This window comes from Archocentrus centrarchus, chromosome 20 (assembly GCF_007364275.1).
Source record: "Archocentrus centrarchus isolate MPI-CPG fArcCen1 chromosome 20, fArcCen1, whole genome shotgun sequence".
Classification (NCBI taxonomy): domain Eukaryota; kingdom Metazoa; phylum Chordata; class Actinopteri; order Cichliformes; family Cichlidae; genus Archocentrus; species Archocentrus centrarchus.
Window position 1 is genome coordinate 13,794,065 of NC_044365.1, and position 17,544 is coordinate 13,811,608.

General features: G+C 40.8%; 1 protein-coding gene across 4 annotated transcripts in view; it reads left to right on the plus strand.

The window, feature by feature from the left end:
- Positions 1 to 17,544, plus strand: part of abca4a (ATP-binding cassette, sub-family A (ABC1), member 4a) — a 31,912-nt gene that overhangs the window by 11,323 nt on the left and 3,045 nt on the right. For 2 of the 4 annotated variants that reach the window (XM_030757004.1, XM_030757005.1), the window contains exons 13-44: positions 1,462 to 1,667; positions 1,751 to 1,927; positions 2,141 to 2,363; positions 3,110 to 3,331; positions 3,556 to 3,760; positions 3,857 to 3,934; positions 4,066 to 4,281; positions 4,846 to 5,023; positions 5,117 to 5,248; positions 5,406 to 5,545; positions 5,689 to 5,826; positions 6,507 to 6,685; positions 7,033 to 7,135; positions 7,614 to 7,819; positions 9,261 to 9,315; positions 9,501 to 9,581; positions 11,815 to 11,972; positions 12,260 to 12,384; positions 12,550 to 12,648; positions 12,735 to 12,924; positions 13,354 to 13,448; positions 13,567 to 13,599; positions 13,808 to 13,913; positions 14,079 to 14,153; positions 14,268 to 14,437; positions 14,632 to 14,809; positions 14,914 to 15,029; positions 16,139 to 16,286; positions 16,362 to 16,485; positions 16,874 to 17,003; positions 17,146 to 17,266; positions 17,385 to 17,447. In XM_030757004.1, the coding sequence (XP_030612864.1) occupies positions 1,462 to 1,667; positions 1,751 to 1,927; positions 2,141 to 2,363; positions 3,110 to 3,331; positions 3,556 to 3,760; positions 3,857 to 3,934; positions 4,066 to 4,281; positions 4,846 to 5,023; positions 5,117 to 5,248; positions 5,406 to 5,545; positions 5,689 to 5,826; positions 6,507 to 6,685; positions 7,033 to 7,135; positions 7,614 to 7,819; positions 9,261 to 9,315; positions 9,501 to 9,581; positions 11,815 to 11,972; positions 12,260 to 12,384; positions 12,550 to 12,648; positions 12,735 to 12,924; positions 13,354 to 13,448; positions 13,567 to 13,599; positions 13,808 to 13,913; positions 14,079 to 14,153; positions 14,268 to 14,437; positions 14,632 to 14,809; positions 14,914 to 15,029; positions 16,139 to 16,286; positions 16,362 to 16,485; positions 16,874 to 17,003; positions 17,146 to 17,266; positions 17,385 to 17,447 (4,470 nt within the window). The remainder of the gene's footprint in view (positions 1 to 1,461; positions 1,668 to 1,750; positions 1,928 to 2,140; positions 2,364 to 3,109; positions 3,332 to 3,555; positions 3,761 to 3,856; positions 3,935 to 4,065; positions 4,282 to 4,845; positions 5,024 to 5,116; positions 5,249 to 5,405; positions 5,546 to 5,688; positions 5,827 to 6,506; positions 6,686 to 7,032; positions 7,136 to 7,613; positions 7,820 to 9,260; positions 9,316 to 9,500; positions 9,582 to 11,814; positions 11,973 to 12,259; positions 12,385 to 12,549; positions 12,649 to 12,734; positions 12,925 to 13,353; positions 13,449 to 13,566; positions 13,600 to 13,807; positions 13,914 to 14,078; positions 14,154 to 14,267; positions 14,438 to 14,631; positions 14,810 to 14,913; positions 15,030 to 16,138; positions 16,287 to 16,361; positions 16,486 to 16,873; positions 17,004 to 17,145; positions 17,267 to 17,384; positions 17,448 to 17,544) is intronic. The other 2 variants (XM_030757006.1, XR_004021618.1) reach the window with 2 other exon arrangements.

The window sequence follows — 17,544 nt, forward strand, 5'->3', positions numbered from 1 at the left end:
CAGACATTTTTGCCATTTTTACTTCACCTGAATAGGTGACAGGCCCATTCATGAAATAATCCAGTTAATCACAGGTCCTGCCACTTGTTGATTTCAGTGCCCTGGTTACCTAACCACTACGTGCTCAATGCAACTCTTGACATGATGTCAGCATTTAGATACTGTGTTTGGGACCTGTAATTTGTCTCCCTGTCCAAACACATGGAAATCCACCCAGGTGGGCCCGTGCCAGAGCAACAAACTAGCTGTCAAGTCTCTTTTCTTTACTGTTGATTGAGAGCAGTGTTTAAAACAAAAAAGCCATCACAGACCATCTTTTGTCAGTGCCCTCCACTATGAGTGGGCCAATGTGTTGGAAACAACGTTGCCCATTTCCCTGCACAAGCTAAGCAGGATGAGAGCCCTATCACACTTGGGGGGCGACACTGGGGTACCTGGGGGCATGGTGGGGTAGATGGTTGGTGCGCTGTGTTTTTGTCCAAGTTGAAGCTTACAGCACTTTAGTGTGACAGGGAGAGTGGGAACGATTGAGGTCGATTAGATACAGCTGTCACTCTATCCACCATCCTTTATAATGAGGCAACAATGAACATGGGCTTGATGGCTGGCTGAGTCATGTTGGTGGCATGCATGCATATCACACCACCCAGTGGGGCTGCAGTGCTAGTAGTTGGATGCTTGAGTAAAAGAAGGGATGGGCTTTTGAAGTATTTTTCAGTATGTGGTATGGATATTGTGTCCATAAATGCATACTGTATAATTAATGTACTTGGATGCATATGTGGGTCTGCACATTTACTTGTGTTTTGCATTTGGAACGGTATGTTAGGGGTAAATATTTTTTGTTCTAAAGTGATTCCTTTTGAAACCAGGCCCTCCCCATTAGCATTCGCTTACAGTGAATGGCTATATCAGATACGCTTTTCAGTGAAGAGACAACCACTTCTGAAATGCCACTGCAAATTTGTGAAGATAATTGTGACTCAGTGGCATCTCTTGTCTTTCACATTTCCAGCCATTCTGCTGGATTAACCCGGGGAAAGGCAGTGACTGTCTGCCAGTCTGTCTCCCACATTTGGCCAAACTGTCAAATCTTTAGATAATTGCAGTTTCCCAAAGGATGAATTCAAGATGACTTTGGTAAATGAATTTTTTTCTAGTGCCTCCTGTAGATTAAAATTTTCACTTCTGTAAAAACTTTCATGGTTTTCAGTTAATTTTTTCCTTTTGACTTCTCATAACTTTTACTGAAACCACAGCATGAAGACTTTTTTGCTTGAGGCATATTAATATAGTCATTTTCATTAATTAACAGACAGATGTGAGCATTTAGCTTAAACCACTACTGTTCTTGTTAAAAGTTTCTATAGTTTTATATTCATATGATTTGACTTATCAAGGTTGCAAAATTTTTTGACATGTGCATTTTTGTTTCTCTTGTGCTCGTCCTCTCTCTCCCAGTGTGTGATTCTGGATAAATTTGTGGCTCTGCCAGACGAGGATGCTGTCACTTATCGGGCGCTGGGGATGCTGGAGGACAGAAAGTTCTGGGCAGGTGTCGTCTTTGTAAATATGTACTCCTGGACTACTAATGTCCCGCCTCATGTTAAGTTCAAGCTCCGTATGGATATCGATGCAGTGGAGCGCACCAATAAGGTCAAAGACAGGTTAGGATCAAATTCGACTTAAATGATGTATTTAGTATAACCACAGCCAAAATGTAGATGGTAAATATGTGTGTATTCCTCAGGTACTGGGATCCAGGCCCCAGAGCTGATCCTATGGATGACCTCCGTTACGTTTGGGGTGGCTTTGCTTACCTTCAGGACATAATAGAGCATGCCATCATCAAGACACAGACAGGGAAAGAGTGGCCTCTGGGTGTTTACCTACAGCAAATGCCTTACCCTTGTTACGTGGATGATCTGTTAGTTGAAATATTATAATTAAATACAATTTAATCTGATCATATCAGTCATTGCAGATCATAGCTTTTGCTTTCAAGGTATAGTCATAAATTATCCATCCATCTAGCAAAAAGGATCTGTTTTAGTAGTAAATCTTACTGACTGTGAGATTTCTGCACCAATACCTACATAATTCTCCTTCATCTCTTTTGTCCACTTTCTCTTTTTTCAAGCTTCATGCTGACTCTGAATCGCTGTTTCCCCATCTTCATGGTGCTGGCCTGGGTCTACTCTGTGTCCATGATAGTAAAGAGCATTGTTCTGGAGAAGGAACTGCGCTTGAAGGAGACCCTAAAGGCCATAGGGGTCACCAATGGTGTCATTTGGTCCACGTGGTTTATTGACAGCTTTATCATGATGGGCACTAGCACAGGTCTCCTTACTGCCATCATCATGGTGAGAAAAATGATCAAAATCTGTTTACTTTTTCCGTTCTTCTTATATCTAAGAGCTCCTTTATGTCTAGACGTTTATGTAGCTCATGCATGCACATTTCTGGTTACCACCACCATTCACTTTATTTGCATTAAGTTGGAATTTAACCACATAATTTTGCACTGCAGTCCATCTGTTACCAGACACACTGTGTGTGATGAAGTCAGTACATCTGTTATGTAACATGTCAGGAAATCACCACTCATACTGTGAATCATTACAAGAGTTTTACCTTGAAATAACAAATTGATAACAGTTTCTCACCAAGTGCATACTAACCCTATAAATCATTAGTCAGAGAACTGTGAATACTGTGACATCATGGGAATTATGTCAGTGTCTTTGCAGTAATGGCCCGGTGAATGATTAATTCTTCTAAGCCCGAAGTTGTCTCATGTAGACAGCCAGTTAATCAGCAGACACATTCTTGTAAAATGGGCTGTTGTGACATCTAGTGGGAGCATTGTGAAAAAAAAAAATCAAACATTAAAACTTCCAAATTATGAAAATTCATTAGTATTTCTTACTTTCTTACTTTGGGCAGCATATTTATGAATCACAACCCACTAAAATGAGGTTTGGGGAAAACAGTTTATCTTTCACTTACCCAGGCCAATAAGTGTTTATATTACAGACAGCTTTTCTTCCAAGGTCCAAGCACACTGAGTGTGAAAACATCACCCTGTGTGTTTTTGCCTTCCTTGCAGGGAGGCAGGGTGTTGAACTACAGCAACCCGATCATCCTTTTCCTGTTTCTGCTCACCTTCACCATGGCCACCATCATGCAATGCTTTCTTCTTAGTGTCTTCTTCAACCAGGCAAACTTGGCAGCTGCATGCTGTGGTATTGTTTACTTCACCCTTTACCTTCCACACATTTTCTGCTTTGCCTGGCAAGAGCGTATCACCAAAGATATGAAGATCCTGGTGGTGGGTGTCCGAAATTAAAAAGCATGCTTACAAATAATGATAATATGAATAATGATATTATTCCTCCAGTGTACAGTATGTTATCAGCTAGGTTTGAAACTGCTTTGCCAACTGCAGCTGTTTCTATTTCTTTACTTATAGACCTGATAGATGAACTACATGTTGAATTTTCTTCTACTTTAAATGTCAAGCAAAGATAATATTAGTATTGATTTCTCTCTCAGAGTCTGCTGTCTCAAGTGGCATTTGGCTTTGGGACAGAGTATTTATCAAGGTACGAGGAGCAGGGTCTGGGTCTTCAGTGGGACAACATCCAGACCAGCCCCCTGGAGGGGGATGAGTTCTCCTTCCTCACTTCCATCTGCATGATGGGCCTGGACACAGTCCTCTATGGTGTCCTGGCGTGGTACCTGGACAATGTATTCCCTGGTCAGTGTGTAAGAGAATAACAAAGGGTCTGGTTACAACACTTGCGTTAAAAGTAATTCTGGTCATGTATACAATTATGATTTATTTTCATCACAGGGCAGTACGGAATTGGCCGTCCATTTTACTTCCCCTTTCTGCCCTGTTACTGGCTCAACACTGTGGCTCCAGCTTCAGGTACTATTACTGCTTTTTAGTGGGTATATTATTTGAAAGTGGATGGTGGAGACAGATAGGAAACAGTGATAAAGGCACTGGACTGTATTTGTCATCTAGCAACAAACTAATCTAAATCCCATTTCCTAAAGGCAATACCAGAATGGAGTTGGATAAAAAAGGTTTTGATAATCTGGCAAACAAAGAGCAAGGAGAGCAGCAAACAAACAAAGAGGATGGAATCCATGATCAGGAGAAAAACCAGGAGAAACCCAAGGCTATGGAGGAGCCACCCTCATGTGAGCATCAGGATCAGCGTGAGAGGCTGGGGAAGGAGAACGAGCCTGAAAAGAACCAGGAGAAAGACGGTATAATGGCTGGAACAGCAGTGTCTAAAAATATACCAGTTCTACATTTGGCTGTCTGCTACTTTTTTGAGTTTAAAGAACAAATTACAGCATTTTTTCCACATACAGTTAATTATGTATTTTATGACTTACACTTATATAATGATTTCAGTGAAGCGTTAGAAATCTCTTTCTTGGCATTCACTTTGCATTTCTCCCTGTTAAGATTAATTGTGTGGGAACTCAGTGTCCTTGTATGTGTTTGCACTTGCTGGCATTTGTGTATGTACACGGCAAGCCTTTCAGGTCCGTGTTTAGTTAATAAGTGATGGAAACTTTTTTTCTTTTCACTGTATGGCATTCTGTTTGGATAAGCTCACATGCTCCTTGCTATTTTCATTGACATTTGGGAAATATAATGACATTTTTGTTATTTATTGAAAAAATTATTCTGTAATTTTTTTTTTAGTAACTGATTAGTTGAACTTAGTTTTTTTTTTTGCTGCCCAAATGCATTTTTCACTCCATATCTAGACAAAACGATGAAAAGATAAAATGAAATGTGTTTGTCTTTGGTGTGTACAGAGCAGCCATTCTTCGAGGCAGAGCCAGATGATCTAGTGAAGGGTGTCTGTATCAAGGACCTGGTCAAGATCTTCGGTAGTTGCTTCAGACCAGCTGTGGACGGCCTCACCATCAGTTTCTATGAGAGTCAGATTACTGCCTTTCTGGGCCACAATGGAGCTGGAAAGACCACCACTATGTATGCCAAACAGATGCAGTACATGCACATCTATAGTATGAACATGTAACATATACTTTAAAATATCTGCTTTCTTCTTTCTGCCTCTCCCAGGTCTATCTTGACTGGTATGTATCCTCCCACGTCAGGGACAGCCATCATTTATGGCAAAGACATCCGCACAGACATGGACACCATCCGACAGTCTCTGGGAATGTGTCCTCAACACAACATCCTTTTTCAGTAGTATGTACCTCCCCACATAATTGAAGCATACATTAAAAAGGCTACAAAATAACAGAGGTAGTTTTCGGACACCTTACATAAGCAAACAGATATAAACATAGCGCTGTACTGCATGTATAGCTCACTCTTTCCTCATATTTCTCTTGCTCTTTCTCAGTATGACTGTGGCAGAGCATATCCTCTTCTACGCTCTGCTGAAAGGCCGTCCAGTAGCAGAGGCTCAGGAGGAGGTGGAGAACATGCTGCAGGATCTGGGTCTTCCTCACAAGAGAGATGTGCTGACCCAGAACCTTTCAGGTGTGCTTGGAAGCATAAATGTACACATAAATCTATTGAAGCTCACTGTATGCAGACTACACACACACACACACACACACACACACACACACACACACACAATAATATACGCACCCTCGGTACATTGTGGTGTTCTATTTAAGGGGGCATGCAGAGGAAGCTGTCGGTTGCCCTGGCTTTTGTTGGCGGAGCCAAGGTGGTGATCCTGGATGAGCCCACATCTGGGGTGGATCCCTACTCCAGACGTTCTATTTGGGACCTGCTACTCAAATACCGTGCAGGTAACACTGACTCTTACCCTTTGTTGATTGGTAGTGATTTCATTTTTTAATTTTTTTGACACATTAATAGACATTAAGATAGTGCTGTATTATTGTATTTGTGATAGCTATATATACATATACAACATATATAAACATATATACAACTGTGTTCATAGAAAGAATTCATTACTCAAGCCTACCAAGTCACATTAGAAGAGATCTGAAATGAAAATCATGAAACACACTTAGCTTGTCTTGTTACATAACATAAAGTGTAGAAGTTAAATGATGAAGAAATCTGACAGGTTTGTCTGGACATGCTACAAATAATCAAGCTTAGATCCTGCACTAATCCTCGCACCATTGAAACCAGGTATTACAGTTCTCCAGTATACCTGACACCTCATAAACATAAGTGACCTTTCTGAAATAAAACTTGAAAATGAAATATACAACAAATTATATATATATATAATTTGAACTAACATACACCTTCAGTCTAAGTTGAATTACTGTATGTAGTATTTTCTTGGGCTACAAGGATTTATGATACTACAGTCAGGCCAGCTGCATTGAAATCTCCATAATAAACATGAGTTGTTGTTCAAGTTTGAACAGCCTGTCTTAAATCAGACAGATCTTAACCTTTTTGACTCTCTCTTTATTAAATACTGTCCCTCTCTGTCTGCTGTTTGCAGGGCGTACAGTGATCATGTCCACCCATCACATGGATGAGGCTGACCTGCTGAGTGACCGAGTGGCTATCATCTCTCAGGGCCGCCTGTATTGCAGTGGCTCCCCTATCTTCTTAAAGAACTGTTTTGGTGCTGGCTTCTACCTCACGCTTGTACGCCGAATGAAACATGACATTCCCAAGGTGGGAACTAATGAAGATGGAACCTTTTGTGTATTTGTGCATATTACTCTTTAAAGTTTTAGGAGTTGTAGCTTTGGAAATTAAATCATAAATTTGACATGGAGGCTAAAGTATTGTTATATTCTGAACAGAAAACCCCAGACAGTAATAATAATAAACAAATACAGAAAGAAATTAATCATACTGAGACAGAATACGGAACCTGATTTAAAGTTAAGCTCCTTCCTCCATCATATCCCGCTAATAATGTCTGTAAGACACCCAATATTACATGAGCATGTCATCTATTTCACAGTAGAGCAACACAGTGGTTTCTCATTACTGTCTGGTATCATTCTGTACTGCAGCCCAGCTGTGACTGCACAGAGGATTGCTCCTGTACATGCTCGAGGTGTTCGACGTTTAAAGTGAACCGGGAGGAGAGCCACACCCCTGACAGGCAAATGGATGGTAAGTCACAAAAGGTCACCACTGGTTCATTATATTATTGGTATCAGAGATCATTTTGTTATGGCAACATCATCTCACTTTTACTGAACCTGTTCTTAGGCTATTCATCTAATTATTAAAATCTTAGGGCGCATTCCCTTTGTCATGTTGATGAATAACACCTCTGCAATGGATTGTAGTCACTCTGCTTACTGTACCTGCTGACAACACACCTAGAAACACCCTGTATTCACTGTTCTCTTACAACTACAGTGACTGATATTAAAAGCCAACCTTCAGTTTTGTCTGAATACTTTTTAATTAAACATCTCATCTAGATCTCTTGTGCTTTTGGAAGTAGAAATAAAACACTTTAATCAATAAAGTCTGATTATTAACGAGTGTGAAAATTAAGCACACAGAGGGACAAATTAGATGCAAAGAATAATGTGAAAAAGGCTGACAAAAGACAAAATCAACTTCTTCCTCTCATCTATAGGTAACATGGAAAGCATCACAGCCTTGGTCCATCATCACGTGCCTCAGGCCCGTCTGATCGAGGCAATTGGCCAGGAGCTTACCTTTCTTCTGCCCAATCGTAACTTCCAGCCCAGGGCCTATGCTAGCCTCTTCAGGGAGTTGGAGGAAACCCTCATGGACATTGGCCTCAGTAGCTTTGGTGTATCTGACACATCTCTGGAGGAGGTGCGTGGGAAAAAAATGAAAATAACAGTTAGCAAAAGGAATAATAAGGAATAATCCATGGTGTGGATGAGATTGTCCCTGAATTCCTGAAGGTTCTGCATGTTGTAGGTCTGTCTTGGTTGACACACATCTGTTAGGCCGCATGGAGATCTGGGTCGGTGCCTCGGGATTGGCAGACTGGGGTGGTGTTTCCCATCTTCAAGAAGGGGGACCAGAGGGTGTGCTCCAACTACTGGGGGATCACACTCCTCAGGGGAAGACATAGACATGCTGTAAAGATTTGTCCATTGGTCAACCCTGAGATTCAAGAAAAAAAATGCAGTTTTAATCCTGATTGTGGAACACTGGACCAGCTCTGGATCCTCTCAAGGATATTTGAGTGTGCTTGGGAGTTTGTCCATCCAGTCGACATGTGTTTTGTGGACTTGGAGGAGGCATTTGACCGTGTCCTAGCAAGAAGTTGGACTTGTTTCTGGTGGGTGTTGGACTCCTCCAGGGCTGCCTGTTGTCACCAATTCTGCTCATGATTTTTGTGGACAGAATTTCTAGGCATAGCCAAGTGCCAGAAGGCCTTGGTGGCCTCAGAATCTCATCTCTGCTTTTTGTGGATGATGTGGTTCTGCTGGCTTCATCAGGTGGTGGCCTCCAGCTTGCAATGAAGTGGTTTGCAACTGAGTGTGAAGCAACAAGTGTGAGAATTGTTACCTCCAAGACTGAGGCTGTGGCCCTCTGCCTGAAAAGGGTGGAATGTCCACTCCGGGTCAGGGACGAGTTGCTGCACCCAAGTGGAAGATTTTCAGTATAATGGGGTCTTGTTCATGAGGGAGGGAGGAGGGGAGAGGAAGACAGATGGATTGGGGCTATAGCTGCTGTACCAGTCCGTCATAGTGAAGAGAAAGCTGTGCGTAAAAGCGAAGCTGTTGATTTACCAGTCAGTCTACAGTCACCTATGATCACAAATATTGGGTAGTGACTGAAAGAATGAGATCACGGATACTGGTGGCTGGTCTCTCCCTTAGAGATAGGTTGAAGAGTGCAGTCATCTGGGAGGGGCTCAGAGTAGAGCCGCTACTCCTCCACATTAAAAGGAGTCAGTTGAGGTAGTTTGTGAATTTGACTGGGATGTCTCTTGGCCACCTGCGGGGTGAGGTGTTCTGGGCATGTCCATGTATTAGACAGATGGATGGAAATTGAAATTGTGACTCCAGAACTAAAACAATTAAAGAAAAAAAACACATAGAAACAAACAAAAACATTGCTAATTGCTATTTGATACCAAGTACAAAAGCAAGTAGAATAAATTGTGATAATTGGCAATCTATCATACTGTCACTGCCTGACTGTCCCTGTAATAGGATCTGTTTTTTTAAAGAATTCTTTTTGCTATGACAGTTTCTATTAGTCTTGTGTTCTGAAATTAAAATCATTTATTTTCTTGCAGATCTTTCTAAAGGTCACTGCTGATGGGAATGCAACCAAGAGGAAATGTTTTCAAGGTAAAGAATAAACAAACTGAAAAAAGAGCTCAATTTGTTGTAGAATTTTCTTTTCACTGCTTCATTTCTTCCTGGTGATTTGTTGCAGCCTAATAGTTGTGATTGTGTAACTGCTGCCCTGTTTTCTCAGCCCACCCATTCTCATGTGTGTTATGTCCTTCGTATCCATTCTTTAACTCTCTCAGATAACAAATCTTGGCAAAAGATTTCTCGAGCTAGTCTCTGTGGACTCAACAGAGTTGCCGTTGATATGGAACCGCTAAAAGGTGACAGTGGCTTTCAGCTTACAGCTCTGGCCAGTAGCTGCTGTTCTGAGGAAAACATAATTTGTTGTGAAGGGTAACTTAAAAAAGAAAATAACATAAAGAGATGCCTGTATGATAAAAATGAAAGTATCACTACTATATGACAAATAGTTGACAAAACATTTGTAGCAACACTTCAAAAGCTCACAAATGTATATTTTAGACACCTCAGTTTGACAACCAACAAAAAGGAAGTGACCAGTAATTACTCTGGTTCATAGCTGCCCCATTAGTAGCTGTGAAATGGTTGATATTTTGGTTATTTAGAAAGAACCATGCTAGCTGTTTGTTCCTGCTTTTTGTTTTCACCTGACCACACTGCTCAAAAACATTAAAGAAACATTTTTTAATCAGAGTATAACATCAAGTAAATTCAACTTCTGAGATATTGATCTGGCCAGTTAAGTAGCAGAGGGGATTGTTCGTCAATTTCGGCTGCTTTGGTGTTAATGAAATTAGACGGGGAACAATGAGACAACCCCCAAAACAGGAATGGTACTACAGGTGGAGGTAAATGACATATTGACTCATCTTTTCTGGCTGTTTTTTTCACTAGTAGTGTCACCACTGGTAGCATGAGATGATACCTGGAAACTACAGAGTTTGCACAGGAAGCCCAACTCCTCCAGGATGGGACATCAATTGCCAGAAAGTTTGATGTGTCTCCCAGCACAGTCTCAAGAGCATGGAGGAGATTCCAGGAGACAGGCAGTTACTCTAGGAGAGCTGGACAGTGCTATAGAAGGTCCTTAACCCATCAGTAGGACCAGTATCTGCTCCTTTGTGCAAGGAGGAACAGGATGAGCACTGCCAGAACTACAAAATGACCTCCAGCCATCCACTGGTGTGAATGTCTCTGACCAAACAATCAGAAATAGACTTCATGAGGGGGGCCTGAGGGCCTGATATCCTCTAGTGGGCCCTGTGCTCACTGCATGGTACCATGGAGCCTGATTGGGATTTGCAATAAAATACCAGAATTGGCAGGTCCACCACTGGCATCCTTTAATTTTCACAAATGAGAGCAGGTTCACCTGGAGCACATGTGACAGACGTGAAAGGGTCTGGAGAAGCTGTGGAGAATGTTATGCTTCTTGTAAGATTGTTCAGCATGACCGGTTTGGTGGTGGGTCAGTGATGGTCTGGGTAGGCGTATACATGGAGGGACACACAGACCTCTACATGCTGGGCAACAACACCCTGACTGTAATTAGGAATTGGGATGAAAACCTTGGGCCCATTGTCAGACCCTATGCTGATGCAGTGGGTCCTTGATTCCTCCTGGTGCATGACAATGCCCAGCCTCATGTGGTGAGAGTAGGCAGACAGTTCCTGGAAAATGGAGGAATTGCTACCACTAAGTTCTGCCCATGTTCATCTGAACCAAATTCAATAAAGCACTTCTGAGGCATTATGCTTCATTCCATCTGACACGGCCAGGTTGCACCTCCAGGAGCTCGGTGATAACCTGGTCCAGATCTCGGAGGAAAAGTCCCCCAGGACACCATCCATCATCTCATTAGGAGCATGCCTCGACATTGTTAGGCATGCATACAAACACATGGGAGCCATACGAACTACTGAATATGGACTAGCCTGCTGCATCATTTTTTCAGTTTGAGTTTTGGGGTGTCTTTGAATTCAGCCCTCTGTAGGCTGATAATTTTCATTTCCATCAAACAATGTGGCATCCTTTCATTCCTAACACATTACCCAGTCCATATCAGTGTAGATATCAAGCATGATTTTTTCCCCATTGAGATCTGATGTGTTTTCAAAGTGTTCCTTTAATTTTTTGAGCAGTGTAGAATATATCCAGACCAGAAAATCCTATCAGTCCACTGATGAAACTCTTTACAACAATTTCATAACATATGAGATTATCAGATACTCTTTTAATTTATTACTTCAAATATATTTTGACAGAGGTTTTTCCTGGCAACAGTGTAATGCAGAGAGCTTCAGCTTTGAGTGGCAACAGAAATATCTATATTTTTGTGCAGTGCTCTTGCTGGTAGACTGGCTAAAGTCAAGATAATGACTATTTTCTAAAGCACTTGTGGAGCACTGCTGGCAAATGCTTTTCAACCACTCCACAGTGAAGTCTAAAGATGCTTGGCTAGCTCAGTGGCATCTGTAATTCAGCTTTGAGGTCTCTGGGGGAAGTCATTTTTAATTTAAGCTTTTATTTCAGAGTCCAATGGCCAGAGCACTTGTGACAACTCAGAAGGCAGTGCAGGCAGTGGATCGTACCAGGTCAGAGGCCTTTGTCTGACCATCAAACAGTTTTTTGCTCTGCTGATCAAGAGGTTGCATCATGCCACACGCTCCTACAAAGACTTCATTGCCCAGGTAACCGTTCTATATTTTATGATATCCTAAGACAACACACTGCTCTTAGTAATATATGTCATATTTTTGATTTCAACATTGTGTCAGTACTTTTTCTATTTGTTATAGTAGATACAATTACATTCTTTATTATTGTTATTATTTTATAAAGAAATACCATTCTTGTAAGAGCGCTTTGAGTTCTCAAGTAGTGCCTTAATTTACAACTGCAGCGGCGAGCAAAGTGTGCTTTTTGCACATTATATCTTAAAGATTCAGCCTGATTCTTCTGTCTCTGTCTTTTGTAGACTGTCCTGCCGGCCAGTTTTGTTTTCCTGGCACTGACGTTCACTCTGATTGTTCCACCTTTTGGAGAGTATCCGAGCCTGACCCTCAGCCCCTGGATGTATGGACAACAGTACACCTTCTTCAGGTGGGCGCTAGGCCACTGTTATGAGGAAATGTATCTCTTTAATGGGGGTTTGCCTCAAATAAGATGTCATTAAAAATATGTGCATGTGAAATAAGTGTAAATGGAGAGAATTTTCAGATTTTTTTTTTTTGCAATTCTGTGTTTATAAAATTTTTCCCAATCTAGTAATGAGCGCCCTACTGATGCTGAGATGAGATACTTTGGTGAAGTGTTGCTGGACAAGCCTGGTTTTGGTACTCGCTGCATGGTGGATGAACCCCTGGAGTAAGTAAACTTAACAGAACTATTTGTTCTAGCACTGTCATATGTGCTCTTTTGTTTAACATGAATTCCTTTTCCTCCATTGGCAGAGATTTCCCATGTAACAACATCACCACAGAATGGGAGATGCCCTTGGTTAACCCTGCCCTGATAGATATGCTGGCCGGCACAGAGTGGAACTCCCTGAGACCGTCTCCACAATGCCAGTGCAGCACACCTAAGAAACTCACCATGCTTCCTGTGTGTCCTGATGGAGCTGGAGGCCTGCCACCTCCACAGGTTACATAACTGACACTAAGCATGACTGCATTACAGTGGGGGAAATATTTATCTGCACTTATGTGCCCTTTTGAGGAGTGGGACCTGGGGTTGTAGGGGATCAAATACTTATTTAACTCAATGTCATGCAAATCAATTTCTAACTTTTATATAATGTGTTTGTTTTTTCCTCTGGATTTTTGGTTGATGTTCCGTCTCTCTCCATTAAAATGAAACTTCCATAAAAATTAGAGACTGTTTCTCTGAAAGTGAGAAAACTTACAAATTCAGCAGGGGATCAAATAGTTTTCCCCCCTCACTGTATGTATTCAAGCACAAAATCTTTCTGCTCAAGTACACTGCTAAAATCCATAAGTGGAATTACTTAACTGCACTGAAACTGCAGATAAGTGTTTAACAGAGAGAATTGTATGCTGGTTTGTTCCTCAGAGGATCCAGTCAACAGGCGATGTCCTCATGGACCTAACAGGAAGAAACATTTCTGACTACCTGGTGAAGACGTACCCCAGAATCATCAGAACCAGGTATATAATTTTTGCACCAGTTCAAGTAAATTTTAGTTAAAAAAATTGTGATCCTGTTTGTGGACTTTTTATTTTAAGTTAGAAAACTATCTAATTTCTGCTTATGATTTCTTCTCAGCTTGAAAAGTAAATACTGGGTGAATGAACAAAGGTAATTTAAATTTTTCATCCAACTAATTAATTGGAAGATTCCATTTCTGTCCAAATAGTGATGTACATTTTGAAGTATATATCATGGAGTGTGTCATGTGTAGTAGTGCAGTTCTCCCTCTAGTGGTTGTAATAGGGTAATAATTTAAATATGCATGCAGATAGTTACTGGAAGGCTTTGTCAAAGGGATTTTCTCTGTGGTGTTCAGGTATGGGGGTATATCAGTGGGAGGACAGCTCCCTGTTTTAGGGGTGCAGCCAAAGACCATCCAGGATGTAGCAGGTCAGCTGGGACGACTGCTCAATGTAACTGGGGTAAGCCTTTGAAAGCAAACACTATGATTTTATTTTTTCTGTCTGGGCTCTGAGTGTGTGCATGCATTGTATTCATGTTTCTACATAATTATCACTTTGATATTTTGCAATTTATGATTGTTTTTTTTTTTAATGTAACTGCCCCCCCCAAATTTTTACTTGCAGGGAAAGTACTCAAAGCAAATGCTGAAGGACTTAGGGACGTTCCTCAGGTACATGGAGAGCGAGAACAATGTCAAGGTCAGTTCATCACAACTCGTCAATTAAGCAAAATCTTTGTCTGCACAATATGAGAGGCCATGCTGTAGTTTGTAGATTGCACATCTGTGTAATATTAGAAATTTTCCCGCCCAGGTATGGTATAACAATAAGGGCTGGCATGCTATGGTATCTTTTATGAATGTGGCCAACAATGCGATCCTCCGTGCAAACTTGCCCAGAGGAGCTAATCTGGCTGAATATGGAGTCACTGCCATCAACCATCCTCTGAACCTCACCAAAGAACAGCTCTCTGAGATCACTGTGTGAGTGAACAACAGCCAAGCAGTTATTATCGTCATCATATTTCAAGGTCTTTTTAATTATCTAGTCAGTGTTTTCTATGAGAGCCAAAAAATATATTTGTTACACAAAGATCGCTGCTGAAAAAACCCCCATTAAACATGTTTCTATGACTGCAGCTTGTGGAAATTCACCCATCTCTCGCTCATTTTCCTAGTCTGACCACATCAGTGGATGCCGTGGTGGCCATCTGTGTCATCTTTGCCATGTCCTTTGTCCCAGCCAGCTTTGTCCTCTATCTCATCCAGGAGAGGGTCACTCAGGCCAAACACCTGCAGTTTGTCAGTGGTGTCAGTCCACTGGTGTACTGGATGGCCAACTTTCTCTGGGACATGGTACCATAGCCCCACTACTTTCTAAGAGTGTGACAGTACCTTCAATCAAGAAGATTTGAAAGTTGCTTTTGTAAACAGTGTTTTTTTTCTGTGACTCCCTTCAGGTTAATTACTCCATCAGTGCAGCAATGGTGGTGGAAATTTTCATCTTTTTTGATAAGAAGTCCTACACCTCACCAGCTAACCTCCATCCATTAATTGCTCTGCTGATGCTTTATGGGTAAGCATTAATCTTTGGAGTTCACAGATTTACCTGTGTGATTTTTTTTTTTTTAACATTCAACAATGTAACAATGTGGTACTGTCACAGCCAGACTGTTTGGAAATGGTAATCATAATGTGTAAAATGAAGCAGGCAGTCCCTGATATTTGATCAAGTTTTCCATAGAAATTTGTGCCCTGCAGCAAACTAATGTAATTAAATGTCACATTGTAAACTCCAGGATTTTCCTCTGAGAGTTGCATTAGATTTGCATTTTTGAGAAATACTTACAAAACAAGAAGAAAGTAGATCTGCATCAAAAGGAAATTGAAAGCATACTTCTTGAATTAATTTCACGACTGACTGATTTTCTAGTATTGCATATATCTATCACATATTTATTATAATTTTATGTTATTATTGATTGGTTTTGACTATAAGACATTTGGTAGACCCACATATCTTTTGACCATTTGGGTCTGCCATAAGACATTTGGATAGATTCTTATAAGCCCTCCGTGGCAGAGATTTTCCATCATCTGACCTAAATGTGAACTACTGCATCACCAGAGTCTTATTAAACTCATTTAGATCAGGTTCACTGCATTGCTCAGCTGGGTCATTACATACCATGTCCAATGCTGCAAATACTTGTAGTACACATGCTTTATTTGGCAGGGTTATATACCATGATGCTCTCGATTCATTGGCTGTATTAGTTTTTAGCAACTTCTCTGTTATTAGTACTTAAAGACAAAACACTTTTTAATGTCACATATATTTCAGCATTCCCCTCTCATTATTAAGGTGGATTTAAAAAGATCACAGCTGACCCCCCCCCCAAAAAAACAAACAAACAAACAAACAAACAAACAAACAAACAAACAAACAAACAAACAAACGAACGAACGAACCCCCCCAAAAAACAAAACAAAAAACAAAACAAAACAAACAAACAAACAAACGAACGAACGAACGAACGAACCCCCCCGAAAAAACAAAACAAAAAACAAAACAAAACAAACAAACAAACAAACAAACAAACAAACAAGGGCCCCTAATAATGTCATCAGCACCAATTTTGGCTGTCACTGAGTCTCTTTTTAATCTTTCTCCTTCTCTCTCAGCTGGTCTGTGACCCCCATGATGTACCCCATGTCGTATGTATTCAGTGTCCCCAGCACAGCCTACGTCTCTTTGTCATGTATCAACCTCTTCATTGGCATCAACAGCAGTGCCATCACCTTCATCTTGGACCTATTTGAGAGCAACACGGTAAGCCCAGTGGGCTTGTTTATACCACTTTAAACCGATTTCAGTCTCAATATTACATGTTGGGTTTCTGTCTAGGCTCTTCACGGGTGCAACCAGCTGCTGAAGGTAGTGCTGCTCATGTTCCCCCATTACTGCCTGGGCCGAGGTCTCATAGACATGGCTATGAACCAAGCTATAAGTGATGTCTACGCTCGCTTTGGTAATTATGAAACACACGCAGACTCAATGCCCAACAAGCAAATGCATGTAGCTATAAAATCCTACAACTGTCAGCCTCTTTCCAAATGCTTAGAGTGAAAGTTGAGTCATTGCCTGCATTAGAAATTTCCCACCATGACCCGAAGCAACTGCAGTGCTGTAACAGACTCTAAAGACTGTTTGAGCAACAAGATCCTCGGAACAGAATCAGCATTATTGCTATGCAAATGTAAACTCAAGAGACAAGACAAAATAAGAAGTATTAACAATGTTTATGTAATGTTTTATGTATGTCAATGTTTTCCACATTAAATAGGCTGAAGAAACTCACGTGAAACACCAACTGTGAAAACAGGATTTACAGGAACATTGTTTTTATATTTTCTAAGGTGAGGACTACAGTCCAGACCCCTATAACTGGGATTTTATTGGGAAGAACTTATTCTGCATGGCTGTTGAGGGATTTGTCTATTTCATTCTCAACATTCTCTTCCAGTATCGCTTCTTCCTGAATAACTGGCAAGTACAAGAGGTCTAAAAATCAGATACCAAACTTGTTTGATGCACCTAAAAAAAAATGCTTTTTGAAAATTACACGCAATGAAGTTTGTTTTCCAGCTAACACACCACATCAAGCAATGACAGTTTTTTCCATTGGCAGGATACCTGATTGCCCAAAGCCTCACATTTTGGATGAAGATGTGGATGTGGTAGAGGAAAGACAGCGAATTTACCAGAGTGGAAAATCAAATGATATTTTACGTGTGAGAGACCTGTCCAAGGTTAGGGGTTTTCTTTATTAAAGGAAAGGAAAAAAAAAACCCAGCAAAACTGATTTTACAGAAAGATTTTAAAGCAACTGTTTCAGCTTTATTTTTTGTTCTCATATTCTCTCGCCAGACTTACAGAGGAACAATCATCCCTGCAGTAGACCAAATCTGTGTTGGAGTATCACCTGGAGAGGTTTGTACAGGTTTAGTTAAACTCATATAAAACAGATTTTTTTTTTTGGCAGAAGAAACAATCTATTACCTTTAGTGAAAGCCTGTCTTTTTCTTCT